Consider the following 18,380-nt stretch of genomic DNA (forward strand, 5'->3'; position numbering starts at 1 on the left):
AAAGTAAAAAGCCAGGCACTTATGTTGTCCCCAAGACATTCCAGGCACTTATGGGAAATGTTGTGTTTTGCCGTATAACTTTTCCAGCAGATGTCTGGGTAGTTAAAGTCCCCTTCCCTCCCTGCCATCTGCCCTTTTAACTTGTTAATTTCACAGGCCAGATTCTGTGCTCTGGAATCAACACAGAATTCTATGAAATCCCATCCCTGTGAGTGTTTTCTTCCCTCCTGGATCTCTGTCAATCAGGTGAGGGGAGCCCCAGCCACTCAGTGGTTAAACCCGGCAGCCTGAGCTGTCTGTCAGACCATTGCAGGAGGAAAAACAAATCAGGAGAATTGAGCAACAGAGGGTCCTGTGGCACCTTTAAGACTAACAGAAGTATTGGGAGCATAAGCTTTCGTGGGTAAGAACCTCACTTCTTCAGATTCAGGAGAATTGAGGCACTCTAGAACCATCTGCCTCTGCTGTCAGTGGTGATGGGGAATGCGAGATGGGGCCTTTCCCCTCTGGGGGACACCGGCTCTGATGAGGACCCAGGTCTGGGGGACTGACTGGCTCAGGGGGGCAGGGAATGCTACTGCATCTCACCTGAGGCCTGGAATCCATAAGTCGCTCTTTGGAAATCCCGATCTGCATCACCAGCCTGGGCTGCATCCCCTGCCCCTCCTGTGAATGAGGGGGCTGATGTGTCACCTGAACTGGAGAGCATTTGCCACATTCACCAACAGACCAGCGTGGGGGTGGAGGGACCTCCCATGGGCTGCAGAGCTGCCTAAGCTCAGATCTATGTAGGCCGGGCTCCAGCTGTGCATGGCCCCAGCTGTGCATTGCATAGTGCCAGGTGTGCATAGACCTTACTGTGCACTCCATATCTCCAGCTGTTCATTGCATACTTCCAGCTGTATATGGCCCCTGCTGAGCATTTAATTCGTCCAGCTTTGCATGGCCCCAGCTGTGCAGCTCTCCGGGCTCTGGGCCATTCCTCACCAAGTGGCTTTATCCCTGGCATCTTGAATGCGAGAAAGAAGGAACCACAGTGTTTGCATGATGACCCTGAGGTTTCTGATGGTCTTAATCAGAAGCCACATCCGTCCCCCACAAGCCTGTGCGTGTGTCATCTGGGCTTTCTGAGGGGTGCAACCTCTCCATTTCCTGCTCCCCCTGCCTCTGTCTATAGAGGGGGAGGCATCACCCCAGTTGCACCTGCTTCAGCCCCACCATGCAGGAGCTAATCTGTGGCAAGCAGACCCAAATGCCAGGCCTCACGTGATTCTGAGCAAGACACATCTGGGCCAAGCGAAGCCACGGCCCCTAGCTCTGGGGCTCCCAAGGCAGGCTCCCAGGGCCAGGCCTGCCATTGCGCACCTTTCCTTGGGTCGTGGGATGCTGCACTCCAGCTGCCCTGGATCAGTGCAACCTCAGCAAACATCTCCCATCACTGGTCAGGGTGCGCCAGTAGCTGCCAGGAACCCAGCTTCCCATCTGGAACCAATTTGGCTCACGCGTGTGCAGGACAGAGGAATTCAGACCGGAGCAGATGCAGAGAAGGGCTGTGAGGGCGCTCAAGGGACCGGAGAGCAGGTCTGAAGAGAGGAGAGTGAATGTGCTGGGCTGGATTAGCCTAAAACGCAGGCTGTGATGGGGTCTGATTACTCTCTATATCGATGGTGTGGAGAGTGCAGGGTTTGTGGAACGTCAGTCTATCTTCTATGGGGAGAGGGGGCTGTAGAATTTGGATGGCCTCCACCTCAGGAGAAGGGGACCAATCTCCATGGGGACCGGCCGGCTAGAGGAGTCAAGGGAGGGCTAAACTAATAGGCAAAGGGGAGGGTAAAGAGGGGGAAGAAATGAGTTCTCAGGAAAAATCAAGAACAAAATTAATCCAGGAACCCCAATTAAATGAAGAGAAGAAATTCTTGACTCGCCTCTGCACCAGTGCGAGGAGTCTGGGGAACAAACACGAGGAATTGGAATTGCTCCTCTAGGAGCATCAGTTTGGTGTAGCAGGTGTGACTGGAACCTGCTGGGATGATTCCCATGACTGGACGATTAAAATTCATGGTTACCAGCTAGTCAGGAAAGATCAAGTGGACAAATGGGGAGGGGACGTGCACTCAGTGTCAAAAATTTGATGTGTCCTAGGCCCCAGCTTAGCGCATTAACCACAACCTCAGCCTTCCCCTGTAGGGGTTAATTCCCTCCTGGCCCTGGCAGCTGCAGCAGCTGCTCTGGATTTCACAGCTCGCGTTGATCGCTCAGTACCTGAAACACGTTTTTTTGTAACTTCATTTTTATTCATTGCTGGCAATGGAGCAGTGAGCGAAATGCAGCAGGCCGCGCGGCACGGTGGGAGAGGGAAGGTGGGAAGGAGGGATCAGTGCCAGGGATTGATCTGCAATCAGTTCAGTGCAGCCTTCACTGCGTTTCCTTCCCTCTGGCCTCGCCAGCGCTGGGAACAGGTGTGTTTGGAACGGGCGGTGGCAGCCCGATGAACTAACCCATGGGAGAGGTCCAGTGAGGACAGGGCAGGCTGCAGTTTTCACAGGCTTTAGCAGGTTAGATAACAATGAAGATCCCCCAATAAATGGTCACTCGACCAGCTGACATGGGGGAGAGCTACAAACCGCCGGGTCTGCCCCAGGGTTTGGCTTGTGTCCGTTACCCCCGGGGGGGGGGGGGGGAAACAGCTGTTTCCCTAGCAAAGAGGCAGCCTAAGGCTCTGTTTTGGGATTGCCAAGAGAGTGGATAGGAGCTGGTCTTGAACCTGGTTCCTAACTCCCCGAGGCCCAGTGCCTTGATGCTCATGGGCTGGGCACTGCCTGAGTGGAGCAATGGAGGGGGGGCTATCCTGGGGAGAGGGGGGCTCAGCCAATTTGCAAAGCAGGCCCTACATCTGGGCATCAGCAAAGAACAGAAATGACGCAGCTCCGGCCCCTGCAGCTATTCCCGGCTTGGCTCAGGGCTGCAGCCTCCTCATCGTCGCCCGTATCCAGGGGATGAAGGTGGAGACTTTCGTGTACACCCCAGGAGGGGTGCGATGCCCCCAAGAGACGACGCCCTGGGCTGTTTTCCCGCACACCAGGGGGCCCCCAGAATCGCCCTGTGAAATAAAACAAACCACAGATGGAGAACAGCTCAGTGAGTCATTCCCGCTGATGCACAGCTCAGTGACAGCCCCCTATGTCCACCCGGTCTCTGCTCGGCTCCCCCAAGGCCCAGCTGGTATCAGTCCCCCCACCCCTACCCCTAGAGCTGGTCTCTGCTTCCCTTGGGAGAAAACCAGATATTTTCCCATTCATTTGTACAGCACCAAGCACAGTGGGGCCAGATCGCTGTCCGCCACTCGTATGCCGGACTGCAACACCAACAGCCTCATTAATAATAACGATTTATCAAAGATGCTTGAAGACAGGAGGAGAATCACCTTCCAAGAGTCTTTGCCCGTCTTTGGATCCCCCACACACATCATGGTGGACGATTTATAGTCGCTGTATGGCCCATTAGGGTTCCTCGGACATGCGGCATCCGGCATCACCACCACGTCCACCTCCTGGAGAGTGGCGGGGGATGATTCACTCTCTGTGCTAGTGCCGCCCCAGCCGGCGACGCTGCACACGGTCCCTGGCTTTACTCTCTTGCTGGCGCGGGGCAGGGCGATGGTATCCACCCATCTGTTCAGCTTCGCTCTCTTCGCCAGCTGAGACACAAGAACGATGAAGATCAATGTGAGGGTCGCACTCAAGGACACAGAGACACACCCCAATAGCCAGAAACACTCAAACCCATGCCTGAGAGGTCACTGGGGATCGGAGGATGGGATGGGGGCAGTACCTGCAGCTCTCTGAGGTAACTGGGGGCGGGGTGATGGAATGGGGGGGGGCACGTGCAGCTGTGAGAGGTAACTGGGGGCAGGTGATGGGATGGGGGGACTTACCTGCAGCAGCATGATGTCATTGTTGAGGGTTGTCTTGTTGTACTGCCGGTGGGGGATCCGGTGGCGCACGGAGAATTTTTGTTGGCTCCGTTCCTGTTCACTAATGTTATGGGCTCCCAGCTGGACAGTGATCTCGCTGTGAAAGCCAAGAGCAATACATGGGGCGTTAGGGGCAGGAGCATACGTGAGGAGGGGGAGGGGCACATGTGGGTCTGACTCATGAGCAGTGATATGGGGAGGACAGGGCTCTTCTGGGCCGGGAAATAGCACAGGGGACTTTTCCCCTCTAGGAGGCAATGGCTGCAGCACACAGACCCTGCCCAGTGGTGTTGGGGTCCCAGCCTGTGTCTCTACCAGCCCCTTGTGTTGTTCCTCTGAGCTCCTTCACACCCCGCAGTCCTCCTGCCCCCTGGGTCTCAGCTCCTCCCCACCCCCTGGCTAGATCCAGACAGGGGTCTATGCAGGGCTGGTGCAACCTATTAGGCAACCTAGGGGGTCGCCTAGCGCGCTAGCATTTGGGAGGCGGCATTTTCTTCAGCGGCGACCGCGGCGGCCGGATCTTCAGCCGTCCCGCTCATCGTCGGCATTTAGGCGGAAGGAGCTGGGGCAGGGGGACGTGGGGAGGGCTGCCTGCTGCAAGTCAGGGGGGACGGGACGCAGGGGAACTCCCCGCTCCAGCTCACCTCTGCTCCGCCTCCTCCCCTGAGCACGCCGCCCCACTCTGCTTCTCTCCCTCCCAGGCTTGCGGCGCCAAACAGCTGATTGGCGCCGCAAGCCTGGGAGGCGGGAGAAGTGGAGCAGCGACGGCGTGCTTGGGGAGGAGGTGGAGCAGAGGTGAGCTGGGGTGGGGAGCTGTCGGGGGGGGGCGCCTCAGGGAGGAGGGGGGGTGGGGAGCTGCCGCAGGGGGGCGCCTCAGGGTGGGGGGGCGGGGAACTGCCGCAGGGCTCGGGGAGGGGGAAGGGCGCAAGGTGGACGTTTCGCCTAGGGCGCGAAACATCCTTGCACCGGCCCTGGGTCTATGCCAGCTCCTTCCAGCCCAGAGCCCCGCAGAGCTGTCTTGGGGCTGTGACTTTCTCCCTGCCCCAATCAGGACAATGTGCCAGACCCCAGCTGGTGTCAATGGGTCAATGGCTGTAGCTCCATTGATTTACCCAGCGTTGGCTCTGGACCATGGTTTGCAGAGACCCCTAGAGACACGCCACCGCCCCCTGACCAGATCATATCCCTGGGTTCTGCTCTCTCAGCCTGTCGCACAAACTCCTCCTTCTCTGGAGCCTATGATGGCACCAGAGCTCCCGGCTCCCCCATCACCCACTAACGCCCGACCTGCCCCGACATCCCCAGCACAGAGGCGCTTACTCTCCATTGCAGTGAGCGGCCGTCAGCACGAAGTTCTCCGCCACCAGGAACCCTCCACAGATAGAGTTCTTCCCTTTGCGTTGTATTTCCAGATAGGCCATGTAGGGTCTGGAGTGGGGCTTGGCTTCCCGACCCCCAATAATCTCACCTGGGGAGAGACCAGATTCATAGAAAGAGCCCCATCATCTCCCTGGACCGGGCTGGGACTGAGCTCCCCATCCCAAAGGGGAGTCTCTACAACCTCATCCCATCCCCTCTGATGCTCTCTGTGGGGGATCCCTGTGCCTGGAACTCTGCCCCCTCCTCAGTTCTCCCCCAGATTGGACACCCCATGGGGCCGGAGGGTAAATCTAAAGCTCCCACCTCGCTGTGTGGAGAATCGGTGCCAAACGCACCAGGAGTGGGTCAGTAATTGCACTGCCTTGAGTTAACAGCTTTGGGGGCCGAAGTCACCCCAGATTAAGCCAGGGAGCCCCTGGAAGGGCACAGACAGGTCCCTTGTGGATGCTTCTTCTCCATCAGCCCACAGTCACCAGCCAGGGCTGCTCCCAGACTGACCCGCCAAACTTTTTACGAATGTCATTTTTTCTCAGAAAGCCTCGTCTCAAACCTGTCTGAATTATTCTGATTCTTTCCCCCCAAGTGTTAGGTAATATTTAGGTGAAATTTTAAAAATACCACTTTGGTTTTTTTTTCTCATGGAAAATAAAAAACGTCTCTGATCACCTCTGAAGAAGTTTCCACTGGGGTGGGTGGGTGTGTTGGAAAATCTCACCTTTAACAAATTGCTGTTTTTTGCATGAGGGTGGCAGATAGACCGAGAACCAAGCCCCTTTTATGCCAGGGGCTGCGCAGAAACTAACCGAGATCAGGGGCTCCCTTGCTCCAGACCTTTCACTGACTCAGGCAGCGTCCAGACACAAGCTGAATTATTCTTCACATTGTACAGATAGGGAAACTGAGGTCCAGGGAGATTGTTTGTAAACCCGCCTAAGGGATTTCAGTGACCATCCTCAATCCATACAAATCCCTGTCCACAGAGATCCTGGGCAGATCTGGGAATGGTCCCAGATTTCTTGGGTCCCAGCCCAGTGGCCTAGCCCCATGGCCGACCTCCCTGTCTGGGACAGGGATTGGCAGTGGGGTCCCAAAGGAGCCTGTGGGGGCTTGGCCACCCAACCCCTTGGGCTGCTGTGAGAGCCCCAGCCGCACTCAGGAGAGGATGCAGGGTTCAATACAGGTGCTTGGCCCCAGCAGGAGCAAGGGGGAGACCCTAAACACTGCCCACAGCTCCCCATATGGGAGGGTCATGCTCCCCATGGGCCCTGATCCCACCCCAAAGTCACCAGCCTGAGACCCAGTGGGAAGGAGAAAGGCCACGGGAAGCAGGACAAGGATCAAGAGCTGCATTGTCAGATATATCCAGGGATGGGCACGGAGCCTCTGCCTGAGCCCCGGGGGTTATATGGACCAGGCGTGGGGAGGGGGGGCAGCGCCTGGCAACCACCTGACATGTACCCTGCTGCCCGGAAACTCCCACCCCAGATGGCCCAGGGGTGGAGACTCCAATTGGAGAAGCCTCCAGCCACAGCTGTGCCCACATCAGGGTGGGGGGTTTCCTCCCTGCTCTGGTGCCCACCCAGACTGGCTGCAGATGTGGTTAACCCTCCCCCCTCCCTACTACAGGTGTAAGAAACACCCCTGGGCTTCTCTGCACCTAGATACCCAGACCCCTAGATTTCAAGGCCTGGAGGGACCATTATGACCTTCTAACCTGACCCCCTGGTGGACACCCCAGAGCCAGAACCCACCCAGCAACTCCTGTCTCTACATGGCCCTGGGTCAGTTGTTCCCATGGCTCCATGTTTAATGATTGAATATTAGTCTCAGCCAGACCTTTTCTTACTCCAGTTCCTGGCCATTGGGTCTTGTCTTGTCTTGGCCACAGAGGCTGAAGAGACCCTGCTCTCAAAACCCCCGCCCCATGGAGTTTCCTTCAGACAGGCCAACTCCCCTCTTCGCCTCCAAAATCCTCAGAAGATCACTCTCCTTGAAGCTCTCCCCACCAGCTTGTTCTTGTAGCTCTTTTCAGTTTCCCAAAGTCCTGCTAAAGGTGTGGACATTAGAGCTGGACAAAATCTCCAGTCATGGTCCCACAAGGGACGAATCCAGAGGTGACCCCAACTCCTTGCTGCTACTGAATATCCCCTGGTTTATGCATCTAAGGACGGTATCTGCCTGCTTAGCTCCAGCATTCCATTGAAATCTCCTGTTTGGATGGGTTCCGCCATGCTCCCTTTCAGAGCCCCTGCTCTCCAGGACACAGCTCCCGTCCTCCAGCATGAACGACATCCCTTCTCCCTCGATGTTTGACCTTGCATTTGGCTGGATTCATGTGCAGGTCTAATTGCACCCAACTCACCAGGTGACCCAGGTAGCTCTGTAGCTTGGAGACATCCCCATCCCACCTATCCTTGTGTTCTCTGCAAACTTTGCCAGCAACAATTTACATGAACTTCCAGATCATTGCTATAGATACTGAATAACATCAGGCCCAGATCAGATCTTTGCGGGGCCCACCAGCAACACCCCAATGGATGCTGATTCCCCATTGAAGATCATATTTTAAGGAGAACCATTTTGGAGCCATGTTGAGTGTTTAGAGAGCTAATTTCTCAATATGAATATTGTGTGGTAGTTGGGCACACTCCCTAAGGGAATCCACGTATATATCACAACAGCACGGTCTCCTTAATAAACCAGACTTTTAAGGTTGCTCAGAAATGACATGATGGTCATTGAACATGATCTGTTCTCCATGAACTCACTTTGACTGACATTAACTCTGTTTCCATCCATTAGTAACTGCCTATTGGTAGATCCAATCTCAGCTCTTCCATTATTTGGCTCTGGATCCCTCTCTTGGAATTGCTATGTCTGATGAATGAGGGGTGGGATCTGTCCATCCAGATATCAGTGTCACTGTCGAACTGAGGTGGGCAAACTATGGCCCAGGGGCCACATCTGGCCCTCCACACATTTAAATCCGGCCCTCGAGCTCCTGCCGGGAAGCGGGGTCTGGGGCTTGTCCGGCTCCGGTGCTCCAGTCGGGGAGTGGGATCAGGGTCTTGCCCCACTCTGAACGGCTCCCAGGAGCAGCATCCTGACCCCACTCCGGTCCTACGCATAGGGGCAGCGAAGGGGCTCCGCATGCTGCCCTCACCCCAAGCGCCGCCCCTACGGTTCCCATTGGCCAGGAACCACAGCCAATGGGAGCTGCAGGGGTGATGCCTGTGCACAGGGTAGCACGCAGAGCCACCTGGCCACGCCTCCGCATAGGAGCCGGAGGGGGGACATGCCACTGTTTCTGGGAACTGCTTGAGGTAAGCACCACCCGGAACCTGCACCTCCAACCCCCTCCTGTGCCCCAACCCCCCTGCCCCATCCCTGATCCCCCTCCTGCCCTCCAAGCCCCTCGGTCCCAGCCCGGAGCACCCTCCTGCACCCCCAACTCCTCATCCCCAGCCTAACCCCAGAGCCCGCACCCCCAGCCGGAGCCCTCACACCCACCTGCACCCCAAACCACCAATTTCATGAGCATTCATAGCCCATCATACAATTTCCATACCCAGATGTGGCCCTCGGGCCAAAAAATTTGTCCACCCCGATCTAAAATAATTCCAGAACCTCTGTGAATCCATTCAAAATCAATATACATGCATGAATACCCAACTCACTCCATTTAAATTCTTGCTAGATTCACTTCAGTTGATGCTGTTCATTCTAGATCTATCCATACCCACATAGCTACCTGTAGATCCCTTCTAGATTGGTGCACATCCCTGTACATCCATTCTAGACCCATCATTTCACCCTACCAGTGCTGGACCGACCTGCTGTCTGGACCCTGATGGTAGCTACAGGTGCTTGGAACAGTGACAGCAGCACAGATATGTCCAAGAGGGGAAAGGCCCCACATCTCATTCTGTACCCCTAGAACCAGCCAGTCCCCTGCTATGAGGTTGTATCATAGCTGGCACCCCCTATAGGGGAAAGACTCCATGTCCATTCCCTACTCCCCCAAACCAGCCTGTCCCCCATCCCAGGGCTGCTATTAGTCTCACTAATGCTGCATAGAGAGGCAAAATCCCCTCCCTGATTTTACAGCCCAGGCTCTGGTCAGTTTTGTCCCAGAGGTGTGTGGGGAGCTCATGGCACTGCTTGTTCACTGTAAGCCCTCCTAGATCCTTTGTGAAGCATCAGTCCTCCAGGACAGAGTCCCGGACCTGGGAAGGTGTCTGCGTCCCTGGGACTGGGATGGAGAACACTGCATCCACTGGATTCTCACTGCTGGGGTGTGACTGGACCCAGCTCACCAAGTGCCCCAGCTTGCTCCCTGCACCTGCCCTGGCTCAGTCAGCATTTACTGCTCTGCCTGGCACTGTGACACCCACAGATCTGATGGCAGCTTGAGCTGGGACCTGGGGTGACTCTGGTTCCTGGCGTCCAACCTGAGACATGGAGCATGTCCAGGATTGTCAGATGACCAGGGCTGCATTGTGCTGGGCGCTGTACAGTGTTTATTAGGTGTATTATGGTAGCACCTAGAAGACCCAGTCATGGCAAAGGATCCCATTGCCGCTGCACATGACTTGTTAGGTGTATCACAGTAGCACCTAAGTGGACTCCCAGCTATGGCCCAGGACCCCACTGTGCCAGGTGCTGTACAAACACAAAACACAGCAATGGCCCCTCTCCCCAGTTGCTCACAGTCTAGGTATAGAACAGGAGAAAACAAGTAACTACAGACAGGCAGATGGGGAAGATCCAGGGGAACAATGTGATGACACTAATAGGCATCAGCAGATGGTGCCGTGTCCCAGTCTGAGACGTCTCTTCCCAGAGCATCAGAGCCGCGTCCGGTCTGTGGATCCCGGCTGTACTGGGCTAGGTTTGTGGTGCATTTTCTTTGCAAGGGAGCTGTTGCAAACAGCAATGGAGTTTACCCCCTGCCCAAATAGTCCTTGATTAGAGTCAGTCGGGCTGGGGGGACACACAGAGGATCTTTGGGATCAGGCCTTAACATCTGGGCTGAGATGCCTGATGCAGGGGACTGGTCTTCCTGCTCTTTGTGACCCCTCTGTCCACAGACAGGTGCGGAGTGGAAGAGGAATGATATACAAGGGAAACTAAAATACCGTGGTACCGATTTCTCTTGCAGTGGGCCTAAAGTGCACTCCTGTTGGCATGGAGGTGGTCCAGGTGTCAGTGGTGGGATACTGGAGTCAGAGAACTGACAACACACACAGTGATTTACTTTTTCACCTGTGATTTTCCTTGTCTTTCTAGCAGATCCAGCATGAATTACTCAAACCCAGGGGGTGAATTCCCCCCTGGGCCCAAAACCTTGGTTACACCTGCTAGGTACAAGTTAGCTGGGAGTCCGAGGCTGGGGGCATTCATTCAATTCCCAGGAAGGCACCACTTCATTGTTTTGCAACTTCATTTTTATTCATTGCCGGATAAGAAGCAGCGAGCGAAATGCACCAGGCCGCGCGGCAGGGCAGGGCAGGGCAGGGCAGGGGAGGTTAGAGGGAGGCACTCAGAGCTGTCATTTCAGCTAAAATCAGTTTGGTGCACAATTTCCTAATTTCTCTTCTCATGAACAAACTCCCGCTCTCCTTTGGCCCATGTATAAACCGGACAGTCTCTACGCAAAAGAATAAATGGACACAAATCTGACATCAGGAATCATAACATTCAAAAACCAGTGGGAGAACACTTCAACCTCTCTAGCCACTCAGTGACAGACTTGAAGGTGGCAATTTTGCAACAAAAAAATTTCAAAAACAGACTCCAAAGAGAGACTGCTGAACTTGAATTAATATGCAAATTAGATACAATTAACTTAGGTCTAAACAGATACTGGGAACGGTTGGGTCATTACACTAATTGAATCTATTTCCCCATGTTAAGTATCCTCACACTTTCTATGGGTCATCTCGATTATCACTTCAAAGGTTTTTTTTCTCCTGCTGCTGATAGCTCATCTCAATTGATTGGCCTCTTACAGTTGGTATGGCTACTTCCACCTTTTCATGTTCTCTGTATGTATAAATATCTTCTTTCTGTGTTTTCCATTCTATGCATCCGATGAAGTGGGCTGTAGCCCACGAAAGCTTATGCTCAAATAAATTTGTTAGTCTCTAAGGTGCCACAAGTACTCCTGTTCTTTTTGTGGATACAGACTAATACAGCTGCTACTCTGAAATTTAGCTAAGCAGAGCACTAACAGCAGTGAAAAGACAAGTACCACCAAAACGGAAATCCAAAAAGCAACTAACAATCAAAGATTAGAGCATAGACATCCTAAGCTTGGCTACCATGGAAAGAGCTACAGACTTTTACAGAGAGTCCCCAAAAAAGTTGCTAGAGATATGAGATGATCTCCTGGAAGTATATGATGGTCCTATCGAATGCATGGGCCCACCTTAAATCCCCTTTTCCCTACCCACTTCCACTCCCTGTATCTATCCCTCTCATTTGAATTTTGCTTCTAGCCTTTATCTTACTTTAATATATTTTTTTAACTAGCTGGATTTTTATAAAGCATATTTTGTTTGTAAATTGTGGAATACAATAAGGGATTGAAATTCTAACCATTCATACTACAGATAACTAAATGTTTCAAGCCTAGCTAAGGTGAGGTAGCAAATACTTAATATCTTATGAGGTGTTTATGCATTATGATAAGTTTATGTATATTTTGCTGTTTGTTTTCTCACTCTCTCTATGTATCTTTTAAAAATTAATAAAAAGTTATTAGAAAAACAAATTACTTTGGGGGTTTTCAACGAAAAGTCGAAATTTCCCCGGGAAAAACTTTTCAGACCAACTCTGAACACGTCTCAGCCCAGGTGGGTGAAGTCAAAGCTAGACAATCAATGTAAAGACATCAGGGTGGAGGGGACAGGAAGGGGGGAAGAGCTGGTGAAGCTGAAGGACAATGTAGGTAGAAGAACAAAAGGGGATAAACTGGGCAGGGATAGATGGAGGTGGAAGTGAGAAGGTCTCTAACTATCAGGGGGATGTAGGAATTAGGAATTGCCAGACTGCATGGTTTGTTTTAACCCTGTGCAAATGCACATCTTGAGGCACTTGTATTGGTTGAAGGCTGGTTCTCTGAGGTTAACGAGTCCCTGGGAAGTTTCCGACGCTTTGGCCAAGTTTAAATCAATATCAGGGCAGCCACAGGCAGAGCTGAACCAGTTGAACCACAAATGTGGTTTAAAATCACGATAATTAAAGCAATACAAGTTTGTGCGCAGCTCACATCTGAATGTTTTAACAGACGACTCATGGCTGTTAGTTTGATGTCCATAGGAACGAGGCTGTATTGACAGTCTGGTGCTGTTATTTGCATATGGTGCCACCAACCCAGATGAGAGCCCCGTTGTGCCGGGTGCTGCACAGACCCTCAGGGAAAGTCAGTCCCTTCCCTAAAGAGCTTCAATTTAAAATGACACCACAGACAAAGGAGCTAGAAACCTGGAGTCCGGGCTGCCATCCCCGAGCTCCACTCTAATCACTCGACCCCACTCCCAAGCAGGGGATAGAACCCAGGAGTCTTGGCTCCTAGCTCCTAGTTAAGATCCTCCTCTGTCTCTCTCCTGCTCGCAAGCTCTCTATGTATCTCTCGGGGGCTTTATCTCAACACCAGCTCCACCACCCAACTCCTTCACCCCCACCTCCAAACTCTTCCCTAGCTGGGTCCTGGGAGCCAGAAATCACCCTGGGAGACGCATCTTACTCTGGGGAGGATCCAGAATTTGCAAACAGCCCAGAGAGCTCCCGGCTCCACTCCCCAGGATCCCTGACCCCCCCACACTCACCAGCCCCAGCACCGGGGGGCAGGAGAAAGGCCACGGGCAGCAGGATCAGAATCAGCATCGTCACCATCTGGGGAAAGTGACAGTGCTCGTGCCTCAGTACTGGAGGATTTATAGAGTCAGCAGGAAACCGCAGATCATTTTCGCTTTCCCCTCGTGAGAGCTGGGACCATGCAGGTGCCCTCAGAAACCTCAGCATTACTCCACTGACACATGGGGGGCACGAGGGAGGGAGCTGGTGGCTGGAAAACAACCTCTCTCTGGAGGAAGGAGCTCAGGGGAAAGTCCCTCAGGGATGGAATATCTCTCCCCTGCCTCCCAGAGCAACTGGAAGCAGGGCCCCATGGGGCCTGCCTGGAGCCCAGCACACTGGCACCGGGCTCATCTGGAAACATAAGAACATAAGAACATAAGAAAGGCCGTACTGGGTCAGACCAAAGGTCCATCTAGCCCAGTATCTGTCTACCGACAGTGGCCAATGCCAGGTGCCCCAGAGGGAGTGAACCTAACAGGCAATGATCAAGTGATCTCTCTCCTGCCATCCATCTCCATCCTCTGATGTACAGAGGCTAGGGACACCATTCTTACCCATCCTGGCTAATAGCCATTTATGGACTTAGCCACCATGAATTTATCCAGTCCCCTTTTAAACATTGTTATAGTCCTAGCCTTCACAACCTCCTCAGGTAAGGAGTTCCACAAGTTGACTGTGCGCTGCGTGAAGAAGAACTTCCTTTTATTTGTTTTAAACCTGCTGCCTATTAATTTCTTTTGGTGACCCCTAGTTCTTGTATTATGGGAATAAGTAAATAACTTTTCCTTATCCACTTTCTCAACATCACTCATGATTTTATACACCTCTATCATGTCCCCCCTTAGTCTTCTCTTTTCCAAACTGAAGAGTCCTAGCCTCTTTAATCTTTCCTCATATGGGACCCTCTCTAAACCCTTAATCATTTTAGTTGCTCTTTTCTGAACCTTTTCTAGTGCTAGAATATCTTTTTTGAGGTGAGGAGACCACATCTGTACACAGTATTCGAGATGTGGGCGAACCATGGATTTATATAAGGGCAATAATATATTCTCAGTCTTATTCTCTATCCCCTTTTTAATGATTCCTAACATCCTGTTTGCTTTTTTGACCGCCTCTGCACACTGCGTGGACATCTTTAGAGAACTATCCACGATGACGCCAAGATCTTTTTCCTGACTCGTTGTAGCTAAATTAGCCCCCATCATGTTGTATGTATAGTTGGGGTTATTTTTTCCAATGTGCATTACTTTACATTTATCCACATTAAATTTCATTTGCCATTTTGTTGCCCAATCACTTAGTTTTGTGAGATCTTTTTGAAGTTCTTCGCAATCTGCTTTGGTCTTAACTATCTTGAGTAGTTTAGTATCATCTGCAAACTTTGCCACCTCACTGTTTACCCCTTTCTCCAGATCATTTATGAATAAATTGAATAGGATAGGTCCTAGGACTGACCCTTGGGGAACACCACTAGTTACCCCTCTCCATTCTGAGAATTTACCATTAATTCCTACCCTTTGTTCCCTGTCCTTTAACCAGTTCTCAATCCATGAAAGGACCTTCCCTTTTATCCCATGACAGCTTAATTTACGTAAGAGCCTTTGGTGAGGGACCTTGTCAAAGGCTTTCTGGAAATCTAAGTACACTATGTCCACCGGATCCCCCTTGTCCACATGTTTGTTGACCCCTTCAAAGAACTCTAATAGATTAGTAAGACACGATTTCCCTTTACAGAAACCATGTTGACTATTGCTCAAGAGTTTATGTTTTTCTATGTGTCTGACAATTTTGTTCTTTACTATTGTTTCAACTAATTTGCCCGGTACCGACGTTAGACTTACCGGTCTGTAATTGCCGGGATCACCCCTAGAGCCCTTTTTAAATATTGGCGTTACATTAGCTAACTTCCAGTCATTGGGTACCGAAGCCGATTTAAAGGACAGGTTACAAACCTTAGTTAATAGTTCCGCAACTTCACATTTGAGTTCTTTCAGAACTCTTGGGTGAATGCCATCTGGTCCCGGTGACTTGTTAATGTTGAGTTTATCAATTAATTCCAAAACCTCCTCTAGTGATACTTCAATCTGTGACAGTTCCTCAGATTTGTCACCTACAAAAGCCAGCTCAGGTTTGGGAATCTCCCTAACATCCTCAGCCGTGAAGACTGAAGCAAAGAATCCATTTAGTTTCTCCGCAATGACTTTATCATCTTTAAGCGCTCCTTTTGTATTTTCATCGTCAAGGGGCCCCACTGGTTGTTTAGCAGGCTTCCTGCTTCTGATGTACTTAAAAAACATTTTGTTATTACCTTTGGAGTTTTTGGCTAGCCGTTCTTCAAACTCCTCTTTGGCTTTTCTTATTACACTCTTGCACTTAAGTTGGCAGTGTTTGTGCTCCTTTCTATTTGCCTCACTAGGATTTGACTTCCACTTTTTAAAGGAAGTCTTTTTATCTCTCACTGCTTCTTTTACATGGTTGTTAAGCCACGGTGGCTCTTTTTTAGTTCTTTTACTGTTTTTCTTAATTTGGGGTATACATTGAAGTTGAGCCTCTATTATGGTGTCTTTAAAAAGGGCCCACGCAACTTGCAGGGATTTCACTTTAGTCACTGAACCTTTTAACTTTTGTCTAACTAACCCCCTCATTTTTGTATAGTTCCCCCTTTTGAAATTAAAGGCCACAGTGTTGGGCAGTTGAGGTGTTCTTCCCACCACAGGCATGTTGAATGCTATTGTATTATGGTCACTATTTCCAAGCGGTCCCGCTATAGTTACCTCTTGGACCAGCTCCTGCGCTCCACTCAGGATTAAATCTAGAGTCACCTCTCCCCTTGTGGGTTCCCGTACCAGCTGCTCCATGAAGCAGTCATTTAAAGTATCGAGAAATTTTATCTCTGCATTTCGTCCTGAAGTGAAATGTTCCCAGTCAATATGGGGATAATTGAAATCCCCCACTATTATTGGGTTCTTAATTTTGATAGCCTCTCTAATTTCCCTTAGCATTTCATCATCACTATTACTGTCCTGGTCAGGTGGTCGATAATAGATCCCTAATGTTATATTTTTACTAGAGCATGAAATTTCTATCCATAGAGACTCTATGGAACCTGTGGATTCGCTTAAGATTTTTACTTCATTTGAATCTACACTTTCTTTAACATATAGTGCCACTCCTCCCCCTGCACGGCCTGTTCTGTCCTTCCGATATATTTTGTACCCCGGAATGATTGTGTCCCATTGATTGCTCTCAGTCCACCAGGTTTCTGTGATGCCTATTATATCTATATCCTCCTTTATCACAAGGCACTCTAGTTCACCCATCTTATTATTTAGACTTCTGGCATTTGTGTACAAGCACTTTAAAAACTTGTCCCTGTTTATTAGCCTGTCTTTTTCTGATGTGCCAGATTCTTTTTTATGTGGCTGTTTATCATCTGATCCGGCCCTTACATTATACTTTTCAGTCCTCTGCTCCTGACTATAACCTGGAGATTCTCTATCATCAGACTCTCCCCTAAGGGAAGTCTGTGTCCGATCCACACGCTCCTCTGCAGCAGTCGGCTTTCCCCCATCTCCTAGTTTAAAAACTGCTCTACAACCTTTTTAATGTTTAGTGCCAGCAGTCTGGTTCCACTTTGGTTTAGGTGGAGCCCATCTCTCCTGTATAGGCTCCTCCCATCCCAGAAGTTTCCCCAGTTCCTAATGAACGTGAACCCCTCCTCTCTACACCATCGTCTCATCCACGCATTGAGACTCTGAAGCTCTGCCTGCCTACCTGGCCCTGCGCGTGGAACTGGGAGCATTTCTGAAAATGCCACCATAGAGGTCCTGGATTTCAGTCTCTTCCCTAGCAGCCTAAATTTGGCTTCCAGGACATCTCTCCTACCCTTCCCTATGTCATTGGTACCTACATGTACCACGACCACCGGCTCCTCCCCAGCACTACACATAAGTCTATCTAGATGCCTCGAGAGATCCGCAACCTTCGCACCAGGCAGGCAAGTCACCATACGGTTCTCCCGGTCATCACAGACCCAGCTATCTACATTTCTAATAATCGAATCTCCCATTACTAACACCTGCCTTTTCCTAGAAACTGGAGTTCCCTCCCCCGGAGAGGCAACCTCAGTGCGAGAGGCAACCCCAGAACCATCTGGAAGGAGGGTCCCAACTATGGGAAAGTTTCCCTCTGCTTCCATTGACTGCTCTACTTCCCTGGGCCCTTCTTCCTCCTTAACAGCACAGGTGCTGTCTAAGCGGAGGTGGGACAATTCTACAGTGTCCCGGAAAGCCTCATCAACATACCTCTCTGCCTCTCTCAGCTCCTCCAGTTCCGCCACCCTGGCCTCCAAAGTCCGTACATGGTCTCTGAGGGCCAGGAGCTCCTTGCACCGACTGCACACATACGCCACCCGCCCACAGGGCAGGTAATCATACATGCAACAGTCGGTGCAATAAACTGGATAGCCCCCACTCTGCTGCTGGGCTTCTGCCTGCATTTTATCCTAGTTAGTGAAAGGGTGGTTTACAGAAGGAAGTTTTGGAATGTGGTTTGGTTTATAGGTTTTAGGGGGGGGCCACAGGGATGGGGTTACGGCTGGCGAGGGACTCCCACTCCCTTCCCACTCCCCTTCTAAACTCCCTTGCGAAACTCCCTGTTAGCAAAGCTCCCTGGTCGCTTGTGCGCGGCTTTATAAAGCCCTGGCCTGAGTGAATGCCCCGCCCACTGAGTAAGGCTCAGCCAATTACCAGAGGCTTCGAGCTTTCAAACCTGCCTCCAACTGCCAGCCAGAGCACACGGTCCCTCAAACAACCAAACAAACAAACACAAGCTCAGCACACAGCAAGTAACCCCCAAACTCAAACAAACACACACTACAGACAGTCACTTACCCCACAGATGCTGTAATTAGCTCCTCCTTCACCTGGAGAACTCCCTTGCGAAACTCCCTGTTAGCAGCCCCTGGTCGCTTGTGCGCGGCTTTATAAAGCCCTGGCCTGAGTGAATGCCCCGCCCACTGAGTAAGGCTCAGCCAATTACCAGAGGCTTCGAGCTTTCAAACCTGCCTCCAACTGCCAGCCAGAGCACACGGTCCCTCAAACAACCAACCAAACAAACACAAGCTCAGCACACAGCAAGTAACCCCCAAACTCAAACAAACACA

The 18,380-nt window shown here is 51.3% G+C and overlaps 1 protein-coding gene across 2 annotated transcripts; it reads right to left on the reverse strand.

Moving 5' to 3' along the window:
- Window positions 1-2,281: 2,281 nt before the first annotated feature.
- Window positions 2,282-18,168, reverse strand: LOC135886560 (granzyme H-like). Of its 2 annotated transcripts, none has more exons than XM_065414312.1 (5): window positions 18,109-18,168; window positions 5,294-5,441; window positions 3,935-4,070; window positions 3,425-3,697; window positions 2,282-3,100 (listed from the first exon to the last, which is right to left on the reverse strand). In XM_065414312.1, the coding sequence occupies exons 2-5, from the start codon at window positions 5,392-5,394 to the stop codon at window positions 2,957-2,959; spliced, it is 654 nt and encodes a 217-aa protein (XP_065270384.1). In that variant the 5' UTR covers window positions 5,395-5,441; window positions 18,109-18,168; the 3' UTR covers window positions 2,282-2,956. The 2 variants fall into 2 exon arrangements, with proteins under 2 accessions (XP_065270384.1, XP_065270383.1); XM_065414311.1 differs by lacking the exon at window positions 18,109-18,168 and adding an exon at window positions 13,186-13,301.
- Window positions 18,169-18,380: the final 212 nt, after the last annotated feature.

The sequence above is a fragment of the Emys orbicularis genome, chromosome 12 (assembly GCF_028017835.1).
Source record: "Emys orbicularis isolate rEmyOrb1 chromosome 12, rEmyOrb1.hap1, whole genome shotgun sequence".
NCBI lineage: Eukaryota > Metazoa > Chordata > Testudines > Emydidae > Emys > Emys orbicularis.